Source organism: Lactuca virosa, chromosome 8 (assembly GCF_052849685.1).
Source record: "Lactuca virosa cultivar CGN04683 chromosome 8, Lactuca_virosa_CGN04683_v6, whole genome shotgun sequence".
NCBI lineage: Eukaryota > Viridiplantae > Streptophyta > Magnoliopsida > Asterales > Asteraceae > Lactuca > Lactuca virosa.
In genome coordinates, this window is record NC_136433.1 from 120834380 (window position 1) to 120848463 (window position 14084).

General features: G+C 45.7%; 1 protein-coding gene across 1 annotated transcript; it reads right to left on the reverse strand.

Annotated features, from left to right (window-relative positions):
- Positions 1-8912: 8912 nt before the first annotated feature.
- Positions 8913-10775, reverse strand: LOC145130794 (uncharacterized). Its single transcript, XM_079065558.1, has one exon. It carries the CDS (start codon positions 10773-10775, stop codon positions 8913-8915), a length of 1863 nt encoding a protein of 620 aa, XP_078921684.1.
- Between the last annotated feature and the right edge of the window lie 3309 nt (positions 10776-14084).

The window sequence follows — 14084 nt, forward strand, 5'->3', positions numbered from 1 at the left end:
CAGGCTGTTGATAGTCCTGTGGACAGCAAGGTTGGGGTTTTGGCTGGTGCTCGTCGGGTTGCTGAGAAGAGGAAAGCTGTGCAAGCGATGAGTGGTCCGACACCTGATTGTAGCTCGGGACACATTGGGCGGCGCGTGATGCAGCGTCGTGGCCTCATGCGCTTGTTGTCGGCTACTCCATCCGGTCTAGGGGATGTGTTGGTGATACCCGACGATGACACGCAATAGTCGGAGGGTCTTAAGGGGGCGTTTCATCAGCCCGTTGTTCCTATTTCTTCAGATGTTAATGCTAGTTCTCCGACTTCGGGGGGTAGTCCTACTGCTGTGGCGCCTGTGTTTACGCCGGGATGGAGTCTGGGGCCGGACTCGCGCCTGTCTGTGCGGACAGTGGCATTGGATTTCACGCGTCATGCTCTTCCTCAGGCCACCGTGAATGGCATGGATGCTATGAGCAACGCTGTTCTGGCTCATAATCTTGCATATGCCGCTGCACAGGCCATGACGTATCTGGCCGCTGGATCTCGTCGCGTGCAGCGGTTTGATGAACTAGAGCACCTTCATTCATCCCTTATTGAGAGTGAGGCTGATTTGAAAGGTAAAGTGTCAGATCTGAGTGCTACCGTTAGTCGGTTGGAATGCGAGAACAAGTCTTTGGTGTCAGGGAAAATGATATTGGAGGATGTGCGTGGTGTTTTGGAGGGGCAGGTGGAGTCTCTAACTCAGGCCAATGAAGGCTTGATGATTCAGAATGAGAGTTTGGAGCGGGATCTTGCTGATCGTGAACGGGAATTGGAGGTGTTGAGGGGAGATCGTAGTTGGCTCCTTCAAGTTGGTTTTGTGCGCATAATGGATAAACTTCTTGAGCATCCCGAATTTACAGGTGGCATCAGTCGAATCCGCCATGCTGCCTTCGTCGCTGGGGAGGAGTCTGGCTAGGTGAATTTGAAGGCTCAAGTTGATGTCGGGACGTATGATCCTTCGGCCAGCGATTCCCGGTCTAGTCATTCTTCAGCGTTGGAGGACGCTTTATTGGCTTTCGCGACTCTTGACTTTGCAGGTTTGCTTGGGCTAGGTCAGTTGGGTATGGATGAAGTAAGGGCATTGTGTTCCTTTGATGAGGATGAAGAGGTTGCAGGTGTGTTGGGTGTGGGGGCAGGCGGTGTTGTTGAAGGCAGTGCTGGCGGTGGTGATGTTGGCGGTGGCGGTGGTGGTGATGTTGGCGGTGTCGTGTAAGGTTGTTTGTGGCTGAAGCACATTCCAACAATTACCTAGCCCGGTAGGTGGAGGAAAAGTGTTAGTTGTATTATGGCCTTTAGGGCTCCTGTGTTGTTTTATGGCCTTTGAGGCTTTTGGTGTACCGAACAATGTGACTTGTTTTGGGGTGCTTTTGCGTTAATGCTTTTATGTCGATTATTGCAAACCTGCTATGTAGGTTGACTTTCTTTTCCTTTTTCATATATATATATATATATATATATATATATATATATATATATATATATATATATATATATATATATATATATATATGTCCGTGCATGCGTGTGTGTTGTGCATCTTGGATTCACTAAGTATCCTCTATGCTATGCATTTCATACTAAAGAAAATGCGTGTTTTCATATATTTGCAACTTTAATACATAGTTGTTTCATACAACGATTCCCTATTGGACTGCTCTAAGGGTCCATCTGTTGACCCGGGTGATCAGCCCGGCCACAAGGTATCTTTCACTTCCTCCCTGCTGTTTAGGGTGCTTCGAGTTTGCTCGTGGTGTGCCTCTGTCTTCCCTTCTGCATAGGGACTCTTTCTTTCTTCAGATGTGAAACTTCCTCAAATTTCTTGCGTTCTACGTCCTGGGAATCTGCCTTCCTTCTGTAGTTTCGAGGGAGTATAATCCGTTGCGGTGTGCTTCGATTATTTTGTATGGGCCTTCCCATGCTTGGCCTAATTTCCCCCGGGGTTGCGCATGGCTGACTTTGTTCCTTCGCAGGACGTAATCTCCAACCCAAAACGCCTTATTTTTCACGCGTTGGTTGTAATATCTCTCTGTCACCTTTTTGTAGGCGCCCTGGCGCATGCTCGAGCGCTCGTGCCGCTCTTCTAAGAGATCCAAATTTTCCCTTAGTCCTTCGCTATTTTCTTGTTCATGGCAGCACTCCGTCCTATCACCATTTCTGCCGGTAGCATTGCTTCTGCTTCGTAAGCCAAGCAGAACGACGTCTCTTTTGTACTAGTCCTTGGTGTGGTCCGGTATGACCAGAGGACTTCCGGTAATTCGTCTACCCAGTTGCCTTTCGTTGTGCCTAGCCGTTTTTTGATTCCCTGGAGCAAGGTTTTGTTGGATACTTCCGTTTGTCCGTTGGCTTGGGGGTGTGCCACGGATGTGAATCTCTGCTCTATTCCCCTTTCTCGGCACCAATCCTTAAAGGGATTCTCGGCAAACTGTAAGCCGTTATCGCTAATTAGGACCCTAGGCGTCCCGAATCTCGTTAAGATGTTCTTCCATACGAACTTGATTATCTGCCTTCCTGTGATACAGGCCAACAGTTCTGCTTCTATCCACTTGGTGAAGTAGTCGACTGCCACGACTAGAAATTTTACTTTCCCCGGTGCTTCTGGGAAGGGGCCCACTATGTCGATTCCCCATTGATAGAAAGGCCAAGGGCTAAGTATGCTAGTCATCTTGGATTGTGGCGCCTCTTGTGTTGGTGCGAAGGTCTGGCATTCTACACAAGTTCGCGTTAACTCGATGGCGTCTTGGTGTATTCCTGGCCAGTAAAAGCCCATTCGCAGTACTTTGCCTGTGAGTGCCCACACTCCTTCGTGAGCTCCAGCCGACCCTGCATGGGCTTCCTTCAGCGCTAGTTTCCCCGCTGTGCCGTCGATGCATTTGAGCCATGGGGCTGTGTAGCCTTTCCTATACAACGTTCCCTTGAGCATCGCGTACTGGGGGGCTCGCACCCTTGTCTTCCGAGCTTCTCCGTGGTCATACGGGAGTATGCCGTGCTGGAGATAGTCCATGATGGGCGTCATCCGATTTGGTTGGGCCACTGATAGGGAATCAACTTGCCGCTCGTCAATGCTCCTCTCTTTTAGCACTTCCACCAGCACCTCCTTTGATAGGTGCCCAAAGCATGTTGATGCCAACTTGCTGAGAGCGTCTGCTCGCCTATTGTTTCCTCTTGAGATTTGCTTTATCGTGAAGCTTTTTAGAGTACCAGTGATCTGTTGTACCGCTTTGACATACCTCTCCATTCATTTGTCTTTTTGTAAGTCCCCAAAATGCTTGTGTATCAATCAGATCCGTTTGATGGTGCGGAATCCCAATCAAACGGATGATGCCAGATCAAAATAGAAGAGAAGGAGGAGAAGAATAACTTGAATCTTGAATGTATTGATGATATGATTGAAGTTCCTTACACAAGATTCACTTTCTCTCTCTAGAAAACACCTTAGAATGCACACACATAAGCTCCTCTCTCTCTCTATTATCTTTCCTTCCTCACACCCCTCACCCTATATATATACATGAGAAACATGGGCCGTAAATGGGTTTACGGCCGTAAACACCTCCCTGGCCGTAAACCTGACCGTAAACTCATAAAACATTACAGAAAAATACAGTTGCCTAGAAAAGCAAAGTATAAACCATAATTTTGACCCAACACTGTTGCTTCAAACTCTCCTGATACTTGGTTGGCTACTAGGCGTGAGTCGGTCAAGGGCACGACTCTTTCTGCTCCCATCTTTACTGCTAGCCTGAGACCGGCCAGCAGAGCTTCATATTCTGCCTCGTTGTTAGATGTGTGGAAGTCGAAACGCAAGGCATACGTGACTTCCTCTCCTGTGGGGCTGGTTAAGATTAGTCCGGCGCCCGACCCCTCTTTGTTGGAGGCCCCATCCGTATAGAGAGTCCATTGTTGGTCGGGCGCTCTTCCTGAGTGTTCCTGCCTGTCCGAGTCAGTCATTTCTCGCTGAAGTTCTCCCGGGATTTCGAGTAAGAAATCCACTAAGGCTTGTCCTTTGATGCTTAACCTGGGGTGGTATGTGATATCGTGTTCTCCTAGCTCTATGGCCATTTCGCGAGTCGCCCCGACGTCTCCGGCTTTAGGAGTACTTGTTTGATCGGGCAGTTGGTCAAGACTTGTATTTGGTGGGCCTGGAAGTATCGACGGAGCCTTCGCGCTGCGTATACTAGGGCGAGTACCAGTTTTTCAATGGTAGGGTAATTCATCTCTGTACCCTGCAGGGCCCGACTCACAAAGTAGACTGGTAGTTGGCGCCCCTCTCTGTCGACTGCTAGTGCTGACGAGATTGCGTCTCTTGACGTGGACAAATATACTTGCAGCACCTCCCCGGGTATCGGGCTAGACAGGATTGGTAATGTATGGAGTACCTTTTTTATTCTTTGTAGAGCCTCCTCGGCCTGTGTCGTCCATCTGAAGTTGTTGTTCTCTATGTAGCCTTTGAGCGTGTTGAAAAACGGCATAATTTTTTCGGCTGACTTGGAAATGAATCGACTGAGTGCCGTTAGCTTCCCGTTTGGACCCTGCGCGTCTCTCATCGTGCCGGGCGAGGGTGTTTCTTCGAGCTCGTTCACCTTGTTGGATAAGGTGTCTAAGTCCATAACTTATTTGGTATATACTTGACCCGACCCGACATGGTCCATTTGGGTTGCACTTCACCCAAACTAGTTATGGATAATTTTATGAGAGTTGTATACTTACGATTTATTAATATATTATAAGTTATAATATATTAATATAAAGTCATGTTACTTAATTAGTTTTAATCTTGAATTAATTATGAATTAATTTAGTGATTAAAAGGAAGACTAATTAAATCATGGGCTATTATATTTATATGGTGTGGGCTAACACTCATTTGGGAATGGGCTAAGCTTATATGGAAGTCCATGGATGATCCATGGAGCTTTTACCCATGGATCCTTGGAAGAGGAAAAGACATGGGTTATTAGGGTTTCACCCTAACCATGAACACTATATAAACAAGCTTATATTGCATGAAAAAGACACCTATGTGTGTGTAAGTGTGGTGGCCAAAATCAAGAGTTAGTATACTCTCTCATACATTTTTCCAAGTTTGTGGTGATTTATGATTTCCATTTGAGGCATTCACATTATTGGTGCTTGGCTCTCAAACTCCAAGGAATCAACAATCAACAAAAGGTATGTAATTCATCTAGTTCTTTTATGGTTAAAAGTACCCCATGCCATGCTAGATAGGTTATAAACCTTGGAAAATAATATTTTGCATGTATCTTAGACAAACATAGATCCAAGATTTAATAGGGTTGCATGTACACTTAGGAAGTGTTAGAATGCTCAAAACCCAACAGTGGTATCAGAGCCTAGGCTTGTTTGTTTGATACTTGATGCAAAATAGTGAAAAAAGTCGAATTTTTGCTGTCTGCCTGATGAACTCGCCGAGTCCATGGGGGGACTCGCCGAGTTCATGAGTAAACTCATCCTACTCGGCGACTAGGTTCGTGCACTCGGCGAGTAGGAGCCTCAGAATGCAGATTTTCGACTTTTGCTGCTGGAAATGGACTAGAAACATTACCCTAAACTGTTTTGGTGTTTTAAAACTTGTTTTAGTTGGTGTAATGGTTGTTCTAATCCATTTACAATAGCTTATATCAAAATTTCATGCTTTGTATGTGTTCATATAATTCTTGAAACTTTGATGATCATGTTCATGTTCTTATGAATTTAGAAGATGATAGGAATTATTTGCTGAATTGTTTAGGATTAATTCTTGATCATTTATGTGTTTTAATGGAGTCCATAATTTGTCCTCAAGTTATAGATATCCAAAGGTCACTTCTTTTAAACACACACTTAAAACACATAAGTTACATGGAAATGAAGAGTCTTCATTTTTATGAACCTTTAATTCATAAGTTATGAAATGAAAAGTTTTGAATAGTTTCAAAACTTGTCCTCAAGTTTTGGAATTTGTAAAGTTACACACACTTTAATATACTTTAATTCCAAACCCTTAGAGTTTTAAAAGTTAAAATTCAACTCTTATACTATTTATAACATTAATGGTTAATTATTATATATATGTATAAGATCAAAGTCGTCTTACCGCTAGTACGCCTCATTCACGAAGCCAGTCTATAAGGTAGGTATAAGGTTGTTGCCTATAAAATGACAACTTAATGGGTGTCCACTCTCACCCACCGCTTGCTTGACTGGTGGAGGGTCGTTAGCCGAACGGGTAGGACAAAGACTTATAAATTCTCATTAAAAGTATGATGAATATTATAAAGTAACTAAACCTTTTATAAATTCCCAATCTTAGTTACTTTAGGAAAATGTGAATATGGTGCTAACCCATGAAATTCACACTTTGTACCTTACCAAGTCGTTGGTGGAGCGTGTGTAGTTAACCGGCACACTAACTTGGACTAGTAAGGATCACGAAGGGTGACTTAATGTTTATCATAGATCGGTGGAGCGTGTGTGGTTAACCGGCACATTGATTAGGTGATAATATTAAGGGTACCAAGTGAATTTGCATGGTTATTCACACCTTGTTTTGTGATCCTCGGCATCCCAGTCACAAAACGTGAAGGGCACAATCGAGATTGAAACATGCCATTGAAAAGTTCAATGAATCTCAAAAGAATCTAGGAATTTCAAAAAACCAATTAAACCTAATAATTCATTTCGTTTTCATGGTGGAAATTGGTGAATCGTCATTCACCTACCTTCAAATATATTATAGCTTAGATTACGGCATCCCTCTTCTAAGTTATAATATATTGTGTTGGATCCTAGCCTTAATATTACATTTGGGTGTATTATTAAGGATTCGATATATCTAATCTAAACTTGTTTTCTTCTTTTCAGATGTCTTCCAACAACAAAGCTTCGGGCTCTAACCCTACTGGCTCCTTTTCCCTCATGAACCTTTGTGGGAGGGTCATCTTTGATGGTTCCAACTTCATGGATTGGATCCGGAACATCAGGATGGTTACTCGTTACGAGGACGAGGAATATGTCATCGATAAGGAGCTAAAGGAGCTTGATGAGTCCACTGCTACTCCTGAGGAGGTCGCTGAGTATCAGGCACATGAAAGAGATGCCACCAAGGTGGCATGCATCATGATGGCCACCATGACAGCTGAACTCCAAAAGTCCTATGAGGACTATTACCCTTTTGAGATGCATCAGAATCTGATGGAAAGGTACCATCAGAGTGCTCGTCAAGAGCGGTATGAAATAATCTCCTCCATGATCACTACCCGTATGAAGGATAGCGAACCAATCACGAGCCACATGCAGAAAATGCAAAGGTATGTGGACCGTCTAATGAAACTGAATGTGAACTTCCCTGAGGAGTTGGCAATTGATATCATTTTGCACTCCTTGCCATCGTGTTATGATCAATTTCGTATGACATACCACATGAACAAGGAGGAAGTCACACTCAGTAAGCTTCAAGGACTTCTGAAGAGTGCCGAAAGTGGTCTTAAGAGTAAGTCGGTTGCTACTCCTACTCCTACTACTACCCCTGTTTTGGCTATTGGGCAAGGCAAAGGGAAGAAGAGGAAGCACCCTTCGAAGGGTACCAAGGGAAAGTCCCTTGAAGGCTCCTCATCTGGAACCAAAGGTGGTTCTATCACTCCTTCTGCCATCCCTAAGGATGCTGAATGCTTCTACTGTCAAAATAAGGGGCACTGGAAGCAAAACTGCCCAAAGTACTTGCAGGATGTCAAGGATGGAAAAGTGAAACCATCCCATGCAGGTATTTACACTATATTGTCTAATAACTCACCATATTCTAATTCTTGGGTTCTTGATACAGGTTGTGGTATTCACATCTGTTGTGACTTGCAGGGCCTAAGAAGAAGTGAGGATGTGGAGCACGGAAAGATAAACTTAATCATGGGGAACAAGAAGGTTGCACCTATTACCAAGATTGGAGTTTATACTTTGTTGCTAGATAGTGGGTTAAAGTTAGATTTGAATAAATGTGTGTACTCGTCTGAAATGGCGAGGAATATTATTTCCTTTCATGCTTTGTACAAACAAGGTTTTACCTTTTCTTTTGATAATGAAGTTGGTAGTATTAATGCTTTCTTTAATAATGTTCTTTATTTTAAAGCATTACCTTGTGATGGTGTGTATGAAGCTGTATCGGTTGTAGATAATTTAGGAAATAATGTATTATGTATTGATTCTTCTACTAGCTTGGATAAAGCATCTTTGTGGAATTGTCGTCTTGGAAATGTAAGCAAGAAACGCATAGGCCAGCTCCAAAAGGATGGAGTCTTGGAGTCGTTCGTCCTCAAGTCGGATGATAGTTGTGAGTCTTGTCTACTTGGAAAAATGACAAAATCACCCTTCACTGGTACTTGTGCAAGGGGTGAGGGTTTGTTGGACCTTATACATACTGATGTATGTGGACCATTCAAAACCGCCACAAGGGATGCTAATCGCTATTATGTGACTTTTATTGATGATTTTAGTAGATATGGTTATGTCTACTTAATCAAACATAAGTCAGAAACTTTTGAAAGGTTTAAAGAGTTTAAACAGGAAGTAGAAAATCAATTGGGCAGGAACATTAAGATGCTTCGATCCGATCGAGGTGGTGAGTATCTTAGTACTGAGTTCCTCGACTATCTTAAGGAGTGTGGGATTGTCTCACAATTGACACCTCCCAGGACACCACAACTGAATGGTGTAGCTGAGAGGCGCAATCGAACTTTGTTGGACATGGTTCGCTCTATGATGAGTCGAGCTTCGCTACCAATCTCTTTTTGGGGGTATGCCTTAGAGACTGCCGCCCACATCCTTAGAGACTTCGCTACCAATCTCTTTTTGGGGGTATGGCCACTCCTACCATCACTCATTGGTTTGGATGCTCCCTGTTGATCACTTCCCCTCCGTCTGACAGGTCTGGCTTTGGTCTTTTGGCTTCGGTTGAGATGTCTCTTGGTTGCATAATCTCGTAACATTAAGGTCCTTCAGGGGTGTGGCCAAGATCGTTCCTGGTCCTTGACTGGTGCTAAACTTAACCACCCCATGGACTGTTGATGGGACTGCTCCAAATCTTAATAGGACCGGTCTCCCCAGTATGATGTTGTGTTCCGACGGGTGTCGTACAACTACAAAGTCTACCAGGGCGGTTCGCTTCCTAGTTTTGTCCTGGCTGACTAGTGTGAATGGTAAATGGATCGTACCTAATGGCCATAGGCTGTGCCCCGTGAACCCTGTGAGTTGGCCTGTGGCGGGCTTCAGTCCTTCTTTCCACTCGCTCGGCAGGCGTTGGAAACAGTGTTCGTAAATGATGTCTGCCGAGCTCCCGGTGTCGATGTATACCCGGTGAACTATCACGTTCCGGATAGACCCTTGAATGACGAGGGGGTTGTCCCCGTTCCACCCAGCTGGGATTGGGTCGTTCCTGGAGAATGTTAATCCTTGTGCCATTTCTGGGACGCCGTGCGTTTGTTCCCCGTGCTCCACTCTCCCCCTTTTGTGGTGGATTGCCAATATCTCCAACTTGGGTTCTGGTTTCCTGGCAGCGTCTTTGGGGTTATCTGCGTCGAACTTAGCTCTCAAGCTTTTGGCGATCTCTATTACGTTGCATTTTAACTGTTTCTCTTCGATTTCCCGTTTTAAGACCGCACAGTTGATCGTATCGTGTGTCCTACTCTTATGGTACTTGCAGTATCGTGTTTTAGTACCTTTCGCTGCTGGCTTTTTGTCGACTGCGTAGACTTCTGTCTGTCTCCCTCGCCTATCGTCTCTAGTGAAGGGTCTGAAGCGTCCTGTCGGTCGTCTGTCTCGTCCCGTAAACCTATTGTTTCCCCGAAAACCGGGGTGGGTTGTGTTGTAGTTATTCCACCTCCCCGTGGAGGCTGTCATGGCATTGAGGTACGCCTGCTTCGATGCTTCACCTTCCTCCTGGCGTAAGAAGCGCTCCACTATTTCTTTCAACTCAACCCTTGTCTTGGGTTGCTTGCCCATGAGTTTTTGGGACAACGATCCTGGTAACAGGCCCCAGGTGAATGCCCCTGCGATTAGGCCTTCGTCGTGCCCTGGAACATCTAGTGTTGCCTTTGTGAACCTAGCGAAGTAATCTTTAAGTGTCTCCCCTTCTCGTTGTTTGCACCCAATGATTGTGTGGCAGTCACCTTTGTATTTCTGAAGTTGCATGAAGTTTGTTAGGAATAGGTATTTCAACTGGTTGAAATTGCTGATGCTGCCCGGTTTCAACGTTTTGAACCATGTTCCTGGGTTACCGTCCAAGGTAGTGGGAAAATATGTGCACCATAATCGCTCATCTAGTTTCAGATACGTCATCATCCATTCATACGTGTCGATATGGCTGTCCGGGTCAGTAGTTCCGTTGTATGTCTTAAGGTGAGGTAATTTAGCGGTGTTAGGGATTTCGTACTCCAGGAGTTCTTTGACAAACGGTGACGTGACACTTCGTGATGAGCAGTATTGGGTTGGGATATGTTGGCTAAGGTAGCACCCTGGTTGTTGTGCCGTCAGAAATGGTTGTACCAGCATGTTGTTGTAGGCGGTTAGATCTGGTATTGGTATGTCGTAAGGGTTGAACGGTTGGGTTATAGCAGGGGAATTGTATGGTGTGGGTTGAACGGTTGGGACATAATAGGGGGTGTACGGCGTAGGTGTTAGTTGCTGAGCCGGGGGAGGGGGGGTCTGTTGGTGGGCTATGGTTGGCTGTTGGTAGAACAAGAGTGGCGGACTTGGTATGGCACCTGCCATCGACAACTGGTGGCTATGTGGATGTGATGCGATGCCTGCGCCGATCATAGTCCCGTTGAGATGTCCACTGCTTGCGAGGGGTGTGACAGTTGTCGTTTGGGTATTATGGGGATTGACAATAGCGGGGAGAAGAGGTAGTGTGGTGTATATTGGTCGGTTCTGGGGTGGGGTTAAGTGTGTAATGGTTGGTATTGGTCGGGATTGAGGCGAGGCGGTTTGCACAGCCGTGGTGATGGGGTTTAATAGCGAGTCTGGTGGTACAGTCACCGGAGCTTACGGCAGCGGACCACTTGGAGCTGGTGTTGCATTGAGATTTGGCCTTGGATTTCCGATTAATGGCGGTGCACCGGAGATTGGTGTTTGGTTGCCAGGAAATAGGGCTGCCGGAGTGTCTTCCATCCCCAAAGGTCCCATCGGGCGTATGGGGCTGTGCGGTTGTTCCTACGGCTCGCCCGTCGCTTTCTCCGCCATGCGTGGTTGTGGAAGGTAGTAAAATGGGAAAGGGTTTGCGTATCTGATGTCACACAAACGGATGGTGCCAATTGATGCGACCAGGTCCCGAACCACCAGCTATGTGGAAGAGCTCCTTCACGGCGGAACCTGAGAGGTCACACAAGAGAAAAGGATGTCAGCCGTCGTCCGGGAGGAGCTCCCGGAAAGACGCTCCGACGGTCAAGTTAGTCTAGAGAGTATGAGAGAATATGGTAATATGTGACTGGAGTTGTGTTCACTTACCTCGGCTGAACCGAGTGTTAGTCCTTTTATAGTGAGGATCCTCCTCGGTCCGTACGGGGACAGGGACTGTGGTCCCGACAGGATCTGTCGTGTTCATTGGAGGCTCTGCTCCACGTTCGTGTCCCGGCCTCCAATTGGTTCAGGCGATTGTGCTCTGTCTGGACGCTTTGTCACCTGAAGCCGTTGTCTTTGGACTGTAGCTAAAAGACAATTCTTGGCGAGGGCGAGCTTTCTACGCGATCGCTGCGTGGGGGCTTGGAGCTACCCAGGTCGCTGGGTCAACTCCTTCGCTAGAGGCGCTCTGCCGCGACTCACTTGTTTCTGGCCCGCTCTGAGGGGAGCGTCATTAGTTCTCAAAATAGTTTAGACATCAGAGTTTTCCCAGAAATCACAATCATAAATTGAGGAAGTGTACGGTCACGCCTTCGCCTTCCCGCGGTCATCCGAAGTACCTGAAACAATAATCGATAAATGTAAGCTCAAAGGCTTAGTGAGTTACCCCCAAAATACCCATACACACAATATATATACAATATTAAACAACATACTATGGGTCTAATCAACCATCAGGTTGGAATGCCAACATACTATGAGTCCAATCAACCATCGGGTTGGAATACCCCAAGCCCTCAACCATCGGGTTGGAATGCCAATATACTACGAGCCCAATCATCCTCAGGATGGAATGCTCTCGGCCCACAACCATCGAGTTGGAATGCCCACATACTATGAGTCCAATCATCCTCGGGATAGAATACTCTCGGCCTACAACCATCGGGTTGGAATGCCCACATACTATGAAACATGTGCACATATATCAGATAATCATATTACAGTCTACAGAGACAACATACTAGGGTCCAATCATCCTTGGGATGGAATACCCTCACTACTAATCAAGCATGTGCACATATAACATGTAATCACCTAGCCATATACCGCCATTCAAGCCGAACTACAGATCACTAGACATAGCATCATCCTATCTACCAGGATACCGATCTAACAGATCATAACAACATATAACCATCCTATCTACCAGGACACCGATATAACATATCATAGCAACATATAACCATCCTATCTACCAGGATATCGATCTAATCATATCACAACAGCAACAAATCCGGATAACAATCAAAAGGGCCGACCTTGGTGCCTTAGACCCTTGAGTATAGTGAGGATAACTCACCTCACAATGTCGAACTGAACTGAAAGAATCAAGCTCCCGAATCACCGTAACGAAATCAACCACCTATAACCACCATGGACCAAGTCCATCAAAATCCTAAATTACCAAAATACCCTCAAAAGTCCAACTGGTCAACCCTTGGTTAAAGTCAAAGTCAACGGTCTAAGTCAACAGTCCGTGTGACCCAACTCGTTGAGTGCAGCTAGCAACTCGTCGAGTTTCTTAAGAACTCAGGAAATAATAAAAACCCTAATTGACGCGCCGAGTTTCCAACCAACTCGCCGAGTCCATGCGTGTCCAATTGTCGGGGAAAACCCTAACCGACTCATCGAGTCCTCTTACTGACTCGCCGAGTTCATGCAAAATCAATATAGGTAATCTTCATCCGACTCGTCGAGTCCCTTCAGTCCATTTCTCATCCAAACGTTTTTAAGCCACCCCAAAGCTCCATATTGCAGATCTAACTTCCTAGAGTGGAGTTACCATGTAAAGTTGCCAACTTTACGTGCATGCAAGGCCTTAAGAGGCTTAAAAGTCAAAATCCAATGAAACATCCCAAAAATACGGTCCAAAAATTTCGTTTTAAAATCATTATTTAAACCATAAACATCCATCATCATAATAAAACAAGAACCATGTATCTAAAAAACATCATGTCAAATACTGTATCAAATCATATAAGTAATCATCAGAGTCTAAAACAATACCAGGCTGAAACTGTGGTGTGTGCCATGCGATCATCCCGAGCCCTTCCCCTTGCTAGTGGAAGTACCTGTAACCAAAACTGAAAACTGTAAGCACAAAGCTTAGTGAGTTCCCCAAACTACCACATTCCATACAAATATCAAGCAACTAGGAGATACGGGCCCCGCCCACTCTCATGGAGATTCGGGCCCCGCCCACACTCCGCTGTCTAGGAGACTCGGGCCCCGCCCACACTCCGCTGGCTAGGAGATTCGGGCCCCGCCCACACTCCGCTATCTAAGAGATTTGGGCCCCACCCACACTCCGCTGTCTAGGAGATTCGGGCCCCGCCCACACTCCGCTGTCTAGGAGATTCGGGCCCCGCCCACGCTCCGCTACTAACATGCATACAAGTATCACACCTACAACAAGTACACCTACCAATCAATCACATTTCTATACTCAAATAATGCTATAAGCATCGGGCCCCGCCCACTCTAACTATTATGAGATTTGGGCCCCGCCCACTCTAACTACTATGAGATTTGCGGCTCAGGGCATCGGCCACTACGTCGGCCTTGCCCGGGTGGTAAATGATCTCACAATCATAGTCCTTCACCACATCTAACCACCAACGCTGCCTCATGTTCAGATTCGGCTGATCCATGAGGTACCTCAAACTCTTGTGATTCGTGTAA